This window comes from Bombina bombina, chromosome 11 (genome assembly GCF_027579735.1).
Source record: "Bombina bombina isolate aBomBom1 chromosome 11, aBomBom1.pri, whole genome shotgun sequence".
NCBI classification, from domain to species: Eukaryota; Metazoa; Chordata; class Amphibia; order Anura; family Bombinatoridae; genus Bombina; species Bombina bombina.
This window is the reverse complement of record NC_069509.1, coordinates 136,001,265-136,017,584: the sequence shown is the minus strand read 5'-3', so window position 1 is coordinate 136,017,584 and position 16,320 is coordinate 136,001,265. Positions and strand designations below refer to the sequence as shown.

At 38.8% G+C, this 16,320-nt stretch overlaps 1 protein-coding gene across 1 annotated transcript in view; it reads left to right on the top strand.

Moving 5' to 3' along the window:
- The first annotated feature begins 964 nt into the window (after positions 1 to 964).
- METTL26 (methyltransferase like 26) overlaps positions 965 to 16,320 on the top strand; it is a 44,394-nt gene continuing 29,038 nt past the window's right edge. The window contains exons 1-2 of the mRNA XM_053694145.1: positions 965 to 1,302; positions 12,756 to 12,915. Coding sequence (XP_053550120.1) covers positions 1,106 to 1,302; positions 12,756 to 12,915 — 357 coding nt within the window. The 5' untranslated portion in view covers positions 965 to 1,105. The remainder of the gene's footprint in view (positions 1,303 to 12,755; positions 12,916 to 16,320) is intronic.

Sequence of the window (16,320 nt, the reverse complement as noted above, 5' to 3'; positions counted from 1 at the left end):
ACCAATCAGCAAGCGCTAACCAGTGTGCTGAACCAAAAATGACCCGGCTTCTAAGCGTAAATTGTTGCTTTTCAAATAAAGATACAAAGAGAATTTGATAATAGAAATAAATTAGAAAGATGCTTAAAATTGCATGCTCTATCTGAATCATGACAGGAAAAAAATTGGGTTTAATATCCCTTTAAGTCTCATTGTAAGAGCGCACTAGAGGCAAAGACACCCCCTGGTAGGTGTTGCAAGGGACTTTATTATAAGGTTTTGGCTGTATATATTCTGCATATGTTTTATTAGTGTTGAGCAGGCCATGCTTTGTTTTCCTTTCAAAGTGTATTTTCTTTTTATTGTCTAGGTGTCTCCAAGTCTGTCTTACTGTTTGTATTTGATTGAAACTTTTTTTGTTGTTGTTGCAATGATTAAAATTACTTAATAAGTAAGCTGAGATCCCTGTATTTTTTGTGTGTGAGATCTAATTCTACATTTATTTTTATTTTTTGGCCTAAAAAATATGCTTAAAGGGTCTGCAATGCATACGATACTAATATAGATTGTTAAATCAATTAGTGTCGCCTTGCCCTTACATGAACAGGAAATTATATACCGTACTTTCAAAAACACCCCTATTACTCTTTATCCTTATAGTTATATTGAGGTTTCCTTACAAATTATAACATATAAATAATATACGTTAGGCTTCCTTGCCACTTGTTATTCTCGCCCCTAGCATTTCATCGTATTATTATTATATTAAAAAAGTAAAATTAAAGTTGCAAACAAAGCTTTAGACCTAGAGGATTCTCACTACTATTTTTTATATATAAATTAACGATACTAATGGTTTTTAAAACACTTCTGGGTTATATTTTGTTCACATGCAGTTTAACAAAATTGCCCAACACACGAGAGTTTAGGCGGAAAAAGACATAATGTACTTCCTGTCCTACGGCTTTCCGTAGCGTTCTCTTCCATGTGACCACTATAACCTATTATCCTGCTTGTAGCGAGTGATTGTGGGACTTGTAGTCTTTACTAACCTTGTTCTATTGACAGAGAGTATTTACTGTACTCGTACCCGATACTTACTGTGGCTGCCCTGAGAACATTAAGGATGCTCACAGCCGCGTCTGCAGATAGGAATAAAGAGCCGATTCTACAGGTGCTACAGCAGTATGTCAACCCGACTGCCCCAGAGGTCTGGGCTCTGGAGATAGCCTCAGGTACCGGGCAGCATGCTGCTCACTTTGCCCGAGCTTTACCCAACCTGCGCTGGGTCCCATCAGAGGTAGACAAGCAGTGCCTGGATAGGTGAGTTTAATCCAGGCAATAAATGTACTAACTATTTGAATATACAGCTCCATAATTATGTATTATAAACATAACAGATATTTGTTATGTTATTGTTGTCTTCTCACAAATAAATAAATTAAATCAATCCATTTTTTATAAATACTTTTTAAAATAAAAGCAATGCTTTAATATTGTGCTCCATATAATTAGCCAATCGGTATGCTTATTTAGGTTTTCTTTTTGGCAATGTTTTCATTTAACTTGAATTTCAAACAAATCCCCTTTTCCCTTGCAATAAATATTCATATAATTAGAATGAATACTAATAGGGGTTGTTGTATGTACTAAATCATCCCCACTGTCTGCCATGAACTATCATCAGACCTCAGATTAGACCACAAGCCTCTGGGCTTTCTAAGTTGCTTCTGTTTCCCCTGTGCATATTGCCCGTTCTCTGTAGGGCAGTTCTGTGTCATGATAGGAGACTGGCTGCTGCTTTGCTTCACAGGAAGTAATGTGACAAGCTAAATAACAATGCAGAGTTGTGTCACACCCTTGCCATTTCTATCAATGCTGTGCACCATTACAAGTACACATTAATGAGTTTTTTTAAAACATATTCATCTGACAGGTGGTGGGCATATATGACTTTACAAATAAATACCGGGCAGCTACAATCCTTTTATAAATCCATGATTAGTGTTCAGATACACACTGAGGTGTCGCACAGAATTCAAGTGACATCACAGATTTCAAAGCTATGATAAAAAGATTTATCAATTTGCGAGTAAACAGGATTCACAAGTTGTGAACCGGTCCGCATCTGATCTCATGTCGGCCGAATGTTTTTCCTATATTTATTATTGTTCACTCGTGCAATACTGCCCCCTACCCTCACGCAACCAATTGAGTGAGAGTAGGACTTGTCAATCACCCCGGTCCAGGGGCGTATTATGTCCTAGGCCAACAAGGCCGGTGCCTAGGGCAGCACTTTTTGACACCACTACCGGTATGGCACAATAAATATATATTTTTCAACATCTCATACATTTAAAGTTAGGCCTGCTCAGAAGATGGTCACTTAGATAATGATATTATGTATGTATGCGGGGGCGGGCTATTGAAAGCAGGCATTATATGTTAGCTCAGCTGTGTATTATGTTTGTCACTGGCTGAGGTGGGCAAAGTGTATACAGAGGGAGAGAAGCAAAGGAGCCAAGGTGAGCTAGGCCGCAGCGAGGCCTCCGTTGGAGTGTACAGCGAAACCCGAACATGGGTTATGTGCTGTTGGTGGTGCAGAGTCCGTATGGTCTTGCTGGTTGCTGGAGCTCAGCTGTTAGATGCAGAAGCGAGATTGGTAGACGTTGGTGTAGCAGCAGTGCATGCCCGGGGAGGATTTTACAGGTACATCAATAGTGGGAAATAGACCCAGGGTAATTGTAGGGGGCATGTCAGTGACTTGGAGAGACACTTACTGAAGCCATATCGTACGAAAATGCAACTTGAGGTGGCTAGGTTGGACTCTGCAATATACCTGTAAATATCAGCCTGTGCAATAACAAGCAAAAACATTTATTCGTTGTTTCCCCTGAGCTGGGAAATAGTTAATTCACTTATTTGTTTAACAATTGAACTAGTCCTTAGTACAGTGCTTTCCAAACTGTGTGTCATGACACATTAGTGTGTAGGTGTGTCCCTGCTACAGCACAATTTTTTTAATTTAAATTTTTTTTTCCCCACTTTCCGTCTGCCTGCAATGCATATTACGTGGTTGACACATGATTGATACCTAGTGGGTCAGATTATCTTAACCTATTAGTGCTGCTCAGCGGGAACTGAAACTATTCCCATTGGTGGCACATTGGCTCCTGACTGCATGTGTAGTCAGTGAGTGGGACAGCAGTGTGATTGCAGCACGGGCATCAGTCATTTGGACTCGCAGAGCTCTGAGTGCGGCAGCTTAAACGCTGAGCTTAAAGGGACACTGAACCCAAATTTTTTCTTTCGTGATTCAGATAGAGCATGACATTTTAAGCAACTTTCTAATTTACTCCTATTATCAAATTTTCTTCATTCTCTTGGTATCTTTATTTGAAATGCAAGAATGTAAGTTTAGATGCCGGCCCATTTTTGGTGAACAACCTGGGTTGTGCTTGCTGGATAAATTCATCCACCAATAAAAAAGTGCTGTCCAGAGTCTGAACAAAAAAAATAAAGCTTAGATGCCTTCTTTTTCAAATAAAGATAGCAAGAGAACAAAGCAACATTGATAATAGGAGTAAATTAGAAAGTTGCTTAAAATTGCATGCTCTATCTGAATCCCGAAAGAAAAAATTTGGGTTCAGTGTCCCTTTAACCCCTTAACGACTGAGGACGTGCAGGGTACGTCCTCAGAAAAAAGGCAGTTAATGCCTGAGAACGTACCCTGCACGTCCTCAGTGTGGAAAGCAGCTGGAAGCGATCCTGCTCGCTTCCAGCTGCTTTCCGGTTATTGCAGTGATGCCTCGATATGGAGGCATCCTGCAATAACCTTTGTAAGCCATCCGGTGCAGAGAGAGCCACTCTGTGGCCCTCTCTGCACCGGAGATCGGTGGCTTACTGCGTTGGTGGGTGGGAGCCGGACCGGGAGGCGGGTGGCGGCCATCGATGGCCCTGGTTATGTGAATGGGGGGCGGGATCGTGGGCGGGGGTGGCTGGGGGCGCGCGCGCGTGCACGGGAGGGTGGGGGCGGGCGCGTGCACGGGGAGGGAGCGGGTGGGAACCGCTACACTACAGAAACTTTTGAAAATTAAAAATGCTGAAAGTAAAAAAAACAAAAAAAAAACAAACGATCAGCAAGGTGGTGGGGGTTTGTCTGTGTGGGGGTGGGGGAAGCTACACTACAGAAAAGAAAAACAAAACAAAAAAAGCACTTTTTATTGCACTTTTTATTGCAAACTGGGTACTGGCAGACAGCTGCCAGTACCCAAGATGGCCCCCAATAAGGCAGAGGGGAGGGTTAGAAAGCGGTTTTGGGGGGGATCAGGGAGGTTGGGGGCTAAGGGGGGGATCCTACACAGTAGCATATGTACATATGCTAAAAAAATTTTTTTATTTTTTTTTAAAACCCCTTTTATTTTAGTACTGGCAGACTTTCTGCCAGTACTTAAGATGGCGGGGACAATTGTGGGGGAGGGAAGGGAAGGGAGCTGTTTGGGAGAGATCAGGGGGTGGGATGTGTCAGATGGGAGGCTGATCTCTACACTAAAGCTAAAATTAACCCTGCAAGCTCCCTACAAACTCCCTAATTAACCCCTTCACTGCTAGCCATAATACATGTGTGAGGCGCAGCAAGATTTAGCGGCCTTCTAATTACCAGAAAGCAACGCCAAAGTCATATATGTCTGCTATTTCTGAACAAAGGGGATCCCAGACAAGCATTTACAACCATTTGTGCCATAATTGCACAAGCTGTTTGTAAATGATTTCAGTGAGAAACCTAAAATTGTGAAAAATTTTAAGTTTTTTTTAATTTGATTGCATTTGGCGGTGAAATGGTGGCATGAAATATACCAAAATGTGCCTAGATCAATACTTGGGGTTGTCTACTACACTACACTAAAGCTAAAATTAACCCTACAAGCTCCCTAAAAGCTCCCTAATTAACCCCTTAACTGCTGGGCATAAAACACGTGTGGTGCGCAGTGGCATTTAGCGGCCTTCTAATTACCAAAAAGCAACGCCAAAGCCATATATGTCTGCTATTTCTGAACAAAGGGGATGCCAGAGAAGAATTTACAACCATTTATGCCATAATTGCACAAGTTGTTTGTAAATAATTTCAGTGAGAAACCGAAAGTTTGTGAAAAAATTTGTGAAAAAGTGAACGATTTTTTGGATTTGATCGCATTTGGCGGTGAAATGGTGGTATGAAATATACCAAAATGGGCCTAGATCAATACTTTGGGATGTCTACTAAAAAAAAATACATACATGTCAAGGGATATTCAGGGATTCCTGAAAGATATCAGTGTTCTAATGTAACTAGCGCTAATTTTGGAAAAAAATGGTTTGGAAATAGCAAAGTGCTACTTGTATTTATGGCCCTATAACTTGCAAAAAAAGCAAAGAACATGTAAACATTGGGTATTTCTGAACTCAGGACAAAATTTAGAAACTATTTAGCATGGGTGTTTTTTGGTGGTTGTAGATGTGTAACAGATTTTGGGGGTCAAAGTTAGAAAAAGTGTGTTTTTTTTCCATTTTTCCTCATATTTTATCATTTTTTTTATAGTAAATTATAAGATAGGATGAAAATAATGGTATCTTTAGAAAGTCCATTTAATGGCGAGAAAAACGGTATATAATATGTGTGGGTACAGTAAATGAGTAAGAAGAAAATTACAGCTAAACACAAACACTGCAAAAATGTAAAAATAGCCTTGGTCCCAAACGGACAGAAAATGGAAAAGTGCTGTGGTCATTAAGGGGTTAAGTCAGAAGTCAAAGTGTTTTTTTTTTTTTTTTGCAGCTAGCTCCCAGTAGTGCATTGCTGCTCCTGCTCTTGATATATGGATAGGAAGTGGAAGCTTAAAAATGCTTGATGATGAAATGCGTGTCCGTATCTCTTAAAACAGTTAATTTAACCTCCTGTTTGCTAGTATATCTAAATTACTGTGTCGCGAAATGATGTAGGTCTAAAAAGTGTGTCACCAACATGAAAAGTTTGGAAAGCTCTGCCTTAGTAAGTTTAATTTACCAACACCCATGTGCGCTAATGAAATGCTAACTTCTTCAGACAAAGTAAAAACACCTGGTTCTGAAATCCTGCATTTTCTATAAAAAAATTAAAAAAATGCAACAAAAAAAATCCTGCAATATTCTAATAGTAAATTAATATACTATTTAATTGTCATAAAATAAATTGTGATGTGATTGATTTGTCTAACATTTGTGGCCACAAAAATATTAATGTTATTTTTTCACAAAATATTGTTTAAAATGAAAGCATTACAGGCAGCTCAGTGAATCCCACATAGTAAAACCACAGAACGGGGTATATATACACATACATACATACATACATACATACATACATACATACATACATAAATTATATATACAGTTGTGCTCATAAGTGTACATACCCTGGCAGAATTTATGATTTCTTGGCCATTTTTCAGAGAATATGAATGATAACACAAAAACTTTTCTTTCACTCATGGTTAGTGTTTGGCTGAATACATTTATTATCGATCAACTGTGTTTACTCTTTTTAAATCATAATGACAACAGAAACTACCCAAATGACCCTGATCAAAAGTTTACATACCCTGGTGAGTTTGGCCTGATAACATGCACACAAGTTGACACAAAGGGGTTTGAATGGTTATTAAAGGTAACCATAATCACCTGTGATCTGTTTGTTTGTAATTAGTGTGTGTGTGTATAAAAGGTCAATGAGTTTCTGGACTCCTGACAGACCCTTGCATCTTTAACCCCTTAATGACCGGACCATTTTTCAATTTTCTTACCCTTAATGACAATGGCTATTTTTACATTTCTGCGGTGTTTGTGTTTAGCTGTAATTTTCCTCTTACTCATTTACTGTACCCACACATATTATATACCGTTTTTCTCGCCATTAAATGGACTTTCTAAAGATACCATTATTTTCATCATGTCTTATAATTTACTACAAAAAAAATAATAAAATATGAGGAAAAAATGGAAAAAAACACACTTTTTCTAACTTTGACCCCCAAAATCTGTTACACATCTACAATCACCAAAAAACACCCATGCTAAATAGTTTATAAATTTTGTCCTGAGTTTAGAAATACCCAATGTTTACACGTTCTTAGCTTTTTTTGTAAGTTATAGGGCAATAAGTACAAGTAGCACTTCGCTATTTCCAAACCACTTTTTTTCAAAATTAGCGCTAGTTACATTGGAACCCTGATATCTGTCAGGAATCCCTGAATATCCCTTGACATGTATATATTTTTTTTTAGAAGACATCCCAAAGTATTGATCTAGGCCCATTTTGGTATATTTCATACCACCATTTCACCGCCAAATGCGAGCAAATAAAAAAAAAAAAACTTTACATTTTTCACAATTTTAGGTTTCTCACTGAAATTATTTACAAACAGCTTGTGCTATTATGGCACAAATTGTTGTAAAAGCTTCTTTGGGATCCCCTTTGTTCAGAAATAGCAGACTTATATGGCTTTGGCATTGCTTTTTGGTAATTAGAAGGCCGCTAAATGCTGCTGCGCACCACACGTAAATTATGCCCAGCAGTGAAGGGGTTAATTAGGTAGGTTGTAGGGAGCTTGCAGGGTTAATTTTAGCTTTAGGGTAGAGATCAGCCTCCCACCTGACACATCCCACCCCCTGATCCCTCCCAAACAGCTCTCTTCCCTCCCCCACCCCACAAATGTCCCCGCCATCTTAAGTACTGGCAGAAAGTCTGCCAGTACTAAATAAAAGGAGTTTTTATTTTTATTTTTTTATTTTTATTTTTTATAAAAAAAATAAAATATTTTAGCTGTGATGGACTCCTGCCTTAGCCCCAACCTCCATGACCCCCCCCCCCCAGCTCTCTAACCCTCTCCCCTATCTAATTGCGGCCATCTTGGGTACTGGCAGCTGTCTGCCAGTACCCAATTTGCCCAAAAACAAAAGTATTTATTTTTTGCTCTTTTGCTTTTTTTGGGGGTTTTCTGTAGTGTAGCAGCCCCCCACAATACCCCTACCCCCCTCCCCCTCCCAGATCCTTTTATATTATTTAAAAAAAAAATCTTTCCCCCCCCCTCTTCCCTCCTCATTGGTGTCAGTGGCCAGCTAATGCGCGCGCACGCGCGCCCCCCGCACGCTCCCAGCACCCGGCGTGCACATTGCACTTCTAGGAACCGGATGCCGGGTAGCGATGGGCCGCCCACCCGCCTCCCTGTTGCGCTCCCACCCACCAACGAACCGGCACCATCGCTACCGGTGCAGAGAGGGCCACAGAGTGGCCCTCTCTGCATCGGAGTCTTCTAAAAAGGTATTGCAGGATGCCTCCATATGGAGGCATCACTGCAATACCCTGAGAGCTGCTGGAAGCGATTGCGATCGCTTCCAGCACTCTCTTAGACAACTGACGTACCAGGTACGTCCATTGTCATTAACTACTTGTTAATGCATGACGTACCTGGTACGTCAGTTGACATTAAGGGGTTAATCCAGTGCTGCACTGACGTTTCTGGATTCTGAGTCATGGGGAAAGAAAAAGAATTGTCAAAGGATCTGTGGGAAAAAAGTAGTTGAACTGTATAAAACAGGAAAGGGATATAAAAAGATATGCAAGGAATTGAGAATGCAAATCAGCAGTGTTAAAACTCTTATCAAGAAGTGGAAAATGAGGCGTTCTGTTTGATAACATACTGCATTCATCTTGCCATCAATTCTGACCAAATTTCTTGTGCCTTTGTAGCTCACACATCCCCAAAACATAAGCGATCCACCTCCGTGTTTCACAGTAGGAACGGTGTACCTTTTATCATAGGCCTCGTTGACTCCTCTCCAAATGTAGCGTTTATGGTTGTGGCCAAAAAGCTCAATTTTGGTCTCATCATTCCAAATGACTTTGTGCCAGAAGGTTTGAGGCTTGTCTCTGTGCTGTTTGGCGTGTTGTAAGCGGGATACTTTGTGGCACACCCCACATTAGCAATAGTCTTTTACTATTGCTTTTCATCTTAGGTAAACTATAACATTCAAAATTTCCAAATTATAATTTTTTTAACCAACTCCTACATACATATTTTATACATGTAACAAGTGGGCACCACTTTACTGACCCTACACATACAAATCAGGGGGCACCACATCGCATTATATCACGGAATATAAAAGGCATTTTCAAATTACCTTACACACACCTGCACAAAAACATACACGCACGTACACTAATACACCTGCACACAAACATACACGCATGTACACTAATACACCTGCACACAAACATACACACGCACGTACACTAATACACCTGCACACAAACATACACACGCACGTACACTAATACACCTGCACACAAACATACACACGCACGTACACTAATACACATGCACACAAACATATACACGCACGTACACTAATACACATGCACACAAACATATACACGCACGTACACTAATACACATGCACACAAACATACACATGCACGTACACTAATACACATGCACACAAACATACACATGCACGTACACTAATACACCTGCACACAAACATACACACGCACGTACACTAATACACCTGCACACAAACATACACACGCACGTACACTAATACACCTGCACACAAACATACACACGCACGTACACTAATACACCTGCACACAAACATACACACGCACGTACACTAATACACCTGCACACAAACATACACACGCACGTACACTAATACACCTGCACACAAACATACACACGCACGTACACTAATACACCTGCACACAAACATACACACGCACGTACACTAATACACCTGCACACAAACATACACACGCACGTACACTAATACACCTGCACACAAACATACACACGCACGTACACTAATAAACATTAACATAAATGCACATACATGCACACAAATACACACATGCACAGAGTGAGGTCAGTGTAGTGGTGCCAGCAGTAATATCAGGCACATTGCTATTGGTGAACAAAACAAGAATCGCACCAAATAAAACCCTTTTAAATATATGTAGCGTACATTTTTTTTTATTTTTCTTAGTGGGCCCTGCAATTCTAAAGCATCCAGTCCACAGACAGCCCTGGCCCACAGTCCTCATACTGAGCCAGGGGATCTGGAGGTACTGATTTATGGAGTATCCTCTTCTTCTTTTTTTTTTCAAGTTCCGTTACTTATGCAACGCTACTGAATCCAAAAGCCACAAATTCCCTTAGGCAAAGGAATGCCTGGTGTGCGCACAAGTGCCCGAATTCATACTGGCAGGTCAGTCCTAGCAGCTGCAGCCCAGGTGGTGTGGTACCCCTCATGGTCCTTTCAGGTCCTCCCATACAAATTCTAAGGCAGTCACTGCAGGCAAAGTGCTGGGCTCGGGCCAGTGCCCTTCTTGCAAGCACATGGAGTGGGGTGGAAAGAACTCACTCAGGCTGTCACTATAATGCTGCCTCTACCCGAACTTGCGGAGTCTGCCCCTCACATCACTACTGAAGCTCGCCACAGGATTACAATTTTGCCCAGCAGCAAGATCCAGTAGGGATGTGGGACAGTGTGAGTGACAAACTGTATCTATCTGTATACCAACACCATACATCAGAATGGACATCACGTCTGTCAGAATAGTGTGGGCATATAATCTACCATTTTAAATATATTCTACCAGGGCTCGACAAATCCAGGTGCCAGGGAGCCACTGGCTCCTAGAATTTCACCCCTGGCTCCTAACGTTTTGGGCTATTCTTTATATATTTATATACAAATATCACTGTCTGCCTCCTAAATATTCTTCCTGGCTCCTACATTTTAAACCGTTATTGAACACATATATATTTACTTATTATTTATATTAGAAGAATATATTTTGGATTTCAAGATAGAGTTAGATTTTTTGTTTATTATTTAGTTTTCACAAGAAAACAGAATCTTTTATATGCAAAAATACAATCTTTTATGAAGTTTTTAAGCAAAATTAAAAACTGGGGTATGGTGCAGTTGTACAGAATCCTTCCATAAGTGTGAAATATGGGTCATGTGACATTCTGTTCTTAACCTCTCTAAACAGGATTACTCTACTCTTCTCCACTTGCAATACTTTTCTTTGTCCAACACCACCCCCTATTACTATAAGTTGTAGCGCACCTTTGTTACAACTGATACATGAAACTCCATATAAAATATCACTAACTTTCCGGATTCAATTTTTTTTTAAAAGGGGAGCGTTTAACATCACTTTAAAGGGACACTGAACCCAATTTTTTTTCTTTTGTGATTCAGATAGAGCATGCAATTTTAAGCAAATTTCTAATTTACTCCTATTATCAATTTTTCTTCGTTCTCTTGCTTTCTTTATTTGAAAAAGAATGCATCTAAGCTATTTTTTTGGTTCAGAACCATGGAAAGCACTTGTTTATTGGTGGGTGAATTTATCCACCAATCAGCAAGAACAACCCATGTTGTTCACCAAAAATGGGCCGGCATCTAAACTTACATTCTTGCATTTCAAATAAAGATACCAAGAGAATGAAGAAAATTTGATATGAGTAAATTAGAAAGTTGCTTAAAATGTCATGCTCTATCTGAATCACAAAAGAAAAAAATTGGGTTCAATGTCCCTTTAAGCTAAATTATTCTAAAACTGAGACGCTTATTCCACCCCCCCAGCTTCTTTCGAAATCTTGAACCCCCAACTTTCTGTAACTGTCAATAATAAAATCATTACCCCAACTGCTCTTGCCCAATGCCTTGGTGCTACACTTGACTCATACCTTTCATTCACTCCTCCTCTGCTGCGATGTCAAAAGAGATGGTCAAATATTCCAAAGGGCTGACAGTACTGTTTAAAGGCAACATTGCCGGAGCAGCAATTTACCTTATTTTTAAGGGGGTGACAATGCTTCTTTGATATATTCAAATCAGCATTACCACCTATATTTAATGTGTAATGTAAATGATTCCGTCACTTAGTGTATGACGATACAATTTACATGTGTCAACAGAAACTAAACCCCTGTTTGTACAATACACTAGTTAAACATAACCATTATACACCTATAGGAGTTATGGGATTGTTGGTATATGATATATGTGTATACATTGTTTATTCTATATGTATTGTATAGTGTTATAATATGTATGTAAACTGTAAATATGAATATACTAATATTCTATTGTGCTCTTAGGTGTGTATTTTCACTTATTTATTGCGCCTTCTCAATATTTATATTATACTGAGAAAATGAATTCGCGATCACAATATTCATATTGCACAATATTGAGATTTTGATTTCACGTTAGCAATATTGTGCAATATGAATATTACAAACGTGAAATCAAAATCTCAATATTGTGCAATATGAATATTACAATCACTATTTCACATTTTCGTATTTCACAAGATTGTGATTTTGCGTTTGTAATATTCATATTTCACAATATTGCTATCACAATTTCACGTTTTCATATTTCACAAAATTGTGATTTTGCGTTTGTAATATTCATATTTCGGAATATTGCGACTGCGCAATCGTGTTTTACTTATAATATTGAGATCGCACATTAGCGAATGTGATCTCCAGTTTTATAGTTTTAAGACATGGTACGATCTCACAAGGTTCAAACTACCTGGGTCCCAAAAACATTAACCCATAATTAGTCAGGGTTATTTTATATTCATATTTATGCCTTACAAACCTTTCTTAATATTGAATTGTTTCTTACTATTGTTTGCTGCTATTGTTTTTTTTTTTTCTTTTTTCTTGCAGTATTTCTGCGCATATCTCACATTTGTCACTCAAAAATGTGCAGCAGCCTCAGACATTGGATGTCTCTACTAACTGGGAGACCTGGGGAATGAAGGCTCACTCATTCCAGCTCATTGTCTGTATCAATATGATCCATATCTCCGATCCCAGCTGTACCCAGGTTCTCTATTTTACATGACTTTCATCTCCTGCTCTACACCTGTATAAAACACTTACCCCAACCCCCAGTCTACATCTATCTGCCTCTACATTCCTACTACCCTTAACTATTCTCCTATTGGTACTCCCCTCTTCATTTGTATGAAAGCAACATTTTTTTTTAAATCTAATGTGTGTGTTGTAGTGACATATCTTAGAGATTTTATCCCTAAAATATTCACATAGCCACTTTTAAAGAAAACTGTTCAAAACACCAGGCCTATTTCATGTAAAAAAAATCCTCCCCCATACACCTTTGTAATTTTAGACAAGGCTTTGGGCCTAATCAAATCATACTCCCATATAGTCTTTGAATGGCATAAATTAGGCCACACTGTAGTGAATTGGGCATAAAGGGAAAAACCAGTGACTAGTCATCAATAGCATCTCTCCTCCTCCTCCTGAAAGATGACTGACCTTGGAGAGAGAGAGAGACAAAGGACACATTAGAGAATCTGGCTTAGTATTGTACATTCATTTCTTTGGATAAATTCTCTGTGATTGTTATATTTTAGTTATTGGTTTTGGACAAATTGGTATATAAAACCCATTGGTCTCAAGAACATTCACTTTAAATAGGCTGAGCATGCAGAAAGAGCAGACATATATCCTTCGATATCTACATAAATATTTACATGAAGGTCTCCTTGCCCCCCCCCCACTTCTTTCTTTTTGCATAGCTTTTCTATAGAGAATACAGTAGTATTTATATTTTCAATATAGGTGTGGTTTCAACATGTAAAAACAGCTATTTGAAATGACAAAATAAAGATAAAGGAGCTATTTGTAAACCATGTAATTAACCCCAGCAGGTAAAATGGATAATTGGAAATACATTAAAGGGGAGAACAAAACTAGAGTCTTGCTCTTTTTAAAGTTTTGCTGTCAGCACATTGAAGGTTCGAGAGTAGTATCCAAGTTGGAAGAGCACCCGGCGATTCAACACTCCAATTCAGGGATCCTGAGTCCCAAACAATGCTAGAACGACATGTAAGAGAAAAAAAGGAGGCGCTTTATAGGGTGAGTAAGTTCGAACAGGGTTAAAACTTCAAACAAAGACAAGTGGCAACTCCCGTTTTAGCAGGCACCACCAGTGGTGTGCCCCAGCTCACGCCTTACGCCCCACTGGTGGTGCCTGCTAAAACATTTGAAGTTTTAACCTTGTTCGAACTTACTCACCCTATGAAGCGCCTACTTTTTTTTCTCTTACAAAAAAAGAAGTCATTATTGGCACTTGCCTAATATAATTTAATCGTACTCCTTATTCCAGCAAAACTAAACTAATCCCAGAGAGATAAGGAAATAAAACTTAACATTTACTACCAATAATTCTATCTATTGAAACATTAAAAAAAATTGATTGAAACAAGTGGTATGAAAGAATCCTTCATATCCCAGTCCCATGTATTGTTGTTACTAGAAATCTCTTCTAATTAACACTATCTTGAATAATATTTCACTGTGTGTAAGTATATTAATGGGTATATAATTACTCTTTTATTAAAAGGCTTCCTAATAATCTGGGATATTCAGTGGGGCTTAACGCTATGGGGTTGATTTATCGTATGTCGAACGGACATGATTCACTATATCGACATTGCTAAATGTAGACCGCATACTCTGTCTGCATTTATCATTGCACAAGCATTTCTAGTGAAATGCTTGTGCAATTCAACCCCCTGCTCACTGGAAGCCAATCGGCCGCTAGAATGGGATGTCAATCATCCGGATCGGGATTATTTCAACCTGTCTCCTAAAAGGTGACGGACAGGTTAAGGAGCAGCGGTCTTATAACCGCTACTTCTTAACTTGCGATTCAGGCGAGCCAAGAAAGATGGGCCTCCGAAGCAGCATTCACTGCTAAATAAACCTATACTATGCAGTGATGAACTTAACATATATAAGTAAAGTCTAATATTCATATTGAGCCATCATGTTATATATAAAAAAGGCGATCTTGACCAGGGATGCCTGATGCGCGTTTCAACAAAGACAAATAGTATTGGTTGCTTATTATGATTCCTTCTATATCATTCCTAATATGACCTGGAATTTTGGGAGCGCCACATTCTGGTTTGACGCTGAGATGTATCCCTGAATTTCTTCACACGTTGCTGGCAGCAAAATTTTAATAGAAGTTGAAAACCCTTTGTGGTCTCTGGAGCAAACAGTAACAGCAAATTGTGTATCTTATAGCACAGACCTAATTGTCATCCCTTGTTAATACAGGGAAGGATATCTTCTAGACCACACTACACAAAATAAAATCCATGCATTAGCATGTTACACAGGCTTGAATTCATATCATGCAAGGTCAGCACAATCTAAAAGCTTAAAGGGACACTAAACCCACTTTTTTTCTTTCATGATTCGGATAGAGCAAGCAGTTTTAAGCAACTTTATAATTTACTCCTATTATCAAATTTTCTTTGTTCTCTTGCTATCTTTATTCGAAAAGCAGGAATAAAAGCATTTTTGGTCCAGCACCCTCGGTAGTGCTTGCTGATTGGTGGCTACATTTAGCCACCAATAAGCAAGCTTAACCCAGGTTCTGAATAAAAAAAGGGGCCGGCTCCTAAGCTTACATTACTGTTGTTTTCAAATAATAATACAGAGAGAACAAAAAATTTTGATAATAGGAGTACATTTGAAAGTTGCTTAAATTGCCAGCTCTATCTGAATCGTGAAAGAAAGAATTTGAGTTCAGAATCCCTTTAATTTCTGTGAAGCCGTGGTATGGTGTTCTATAAATACTTTTTATTAAACTCCAGGTGGCTGTCTGGATTTTGGCAGAAGCAAGCTATAAACCAAATCTACAATTAATGTTACTGTATGATAATTTATTAAAAAATCTGCCTGGTTATAGTACCGCTATCATTTTATGTTTGTTTCTTTTTTTTATGCTTTTTTCCCCTTAGAATATTTACTCCGACATACACGCAAGCCTGGATAAATGGTCTGCTTGCAACCCGGACGTTCCCTTTCTTTATCGCCTGATACTACCTCTAGTATTGTTTTGTTTTAAAGGGACATGGAACACAATTTTTTTTTCTTTCATCATTCAGATAGAGAATACAATTTTAAAAAAGTTTTTAATTTACTTCTATTATCAAATTTGCTACATTCTTATGTTATTCTTTGTTGAAGGGATATCTAGATAGGTAGTGTTCACATCTTGAACACTACGTAACAGGAAATAGTGCTGCCATCTAGTGCTCTTGCTAATGTATAACATTAGTGCTGCCATCTAGTGCTCTTGCTAATGTATAACATTAGTACTGCATGACAGGAAATAGTGCTGCCATCTAGTGCTCTTGTTAATGTATAACATTAGTACTACATGACAGGAAATAGTGCTGCCATCTAG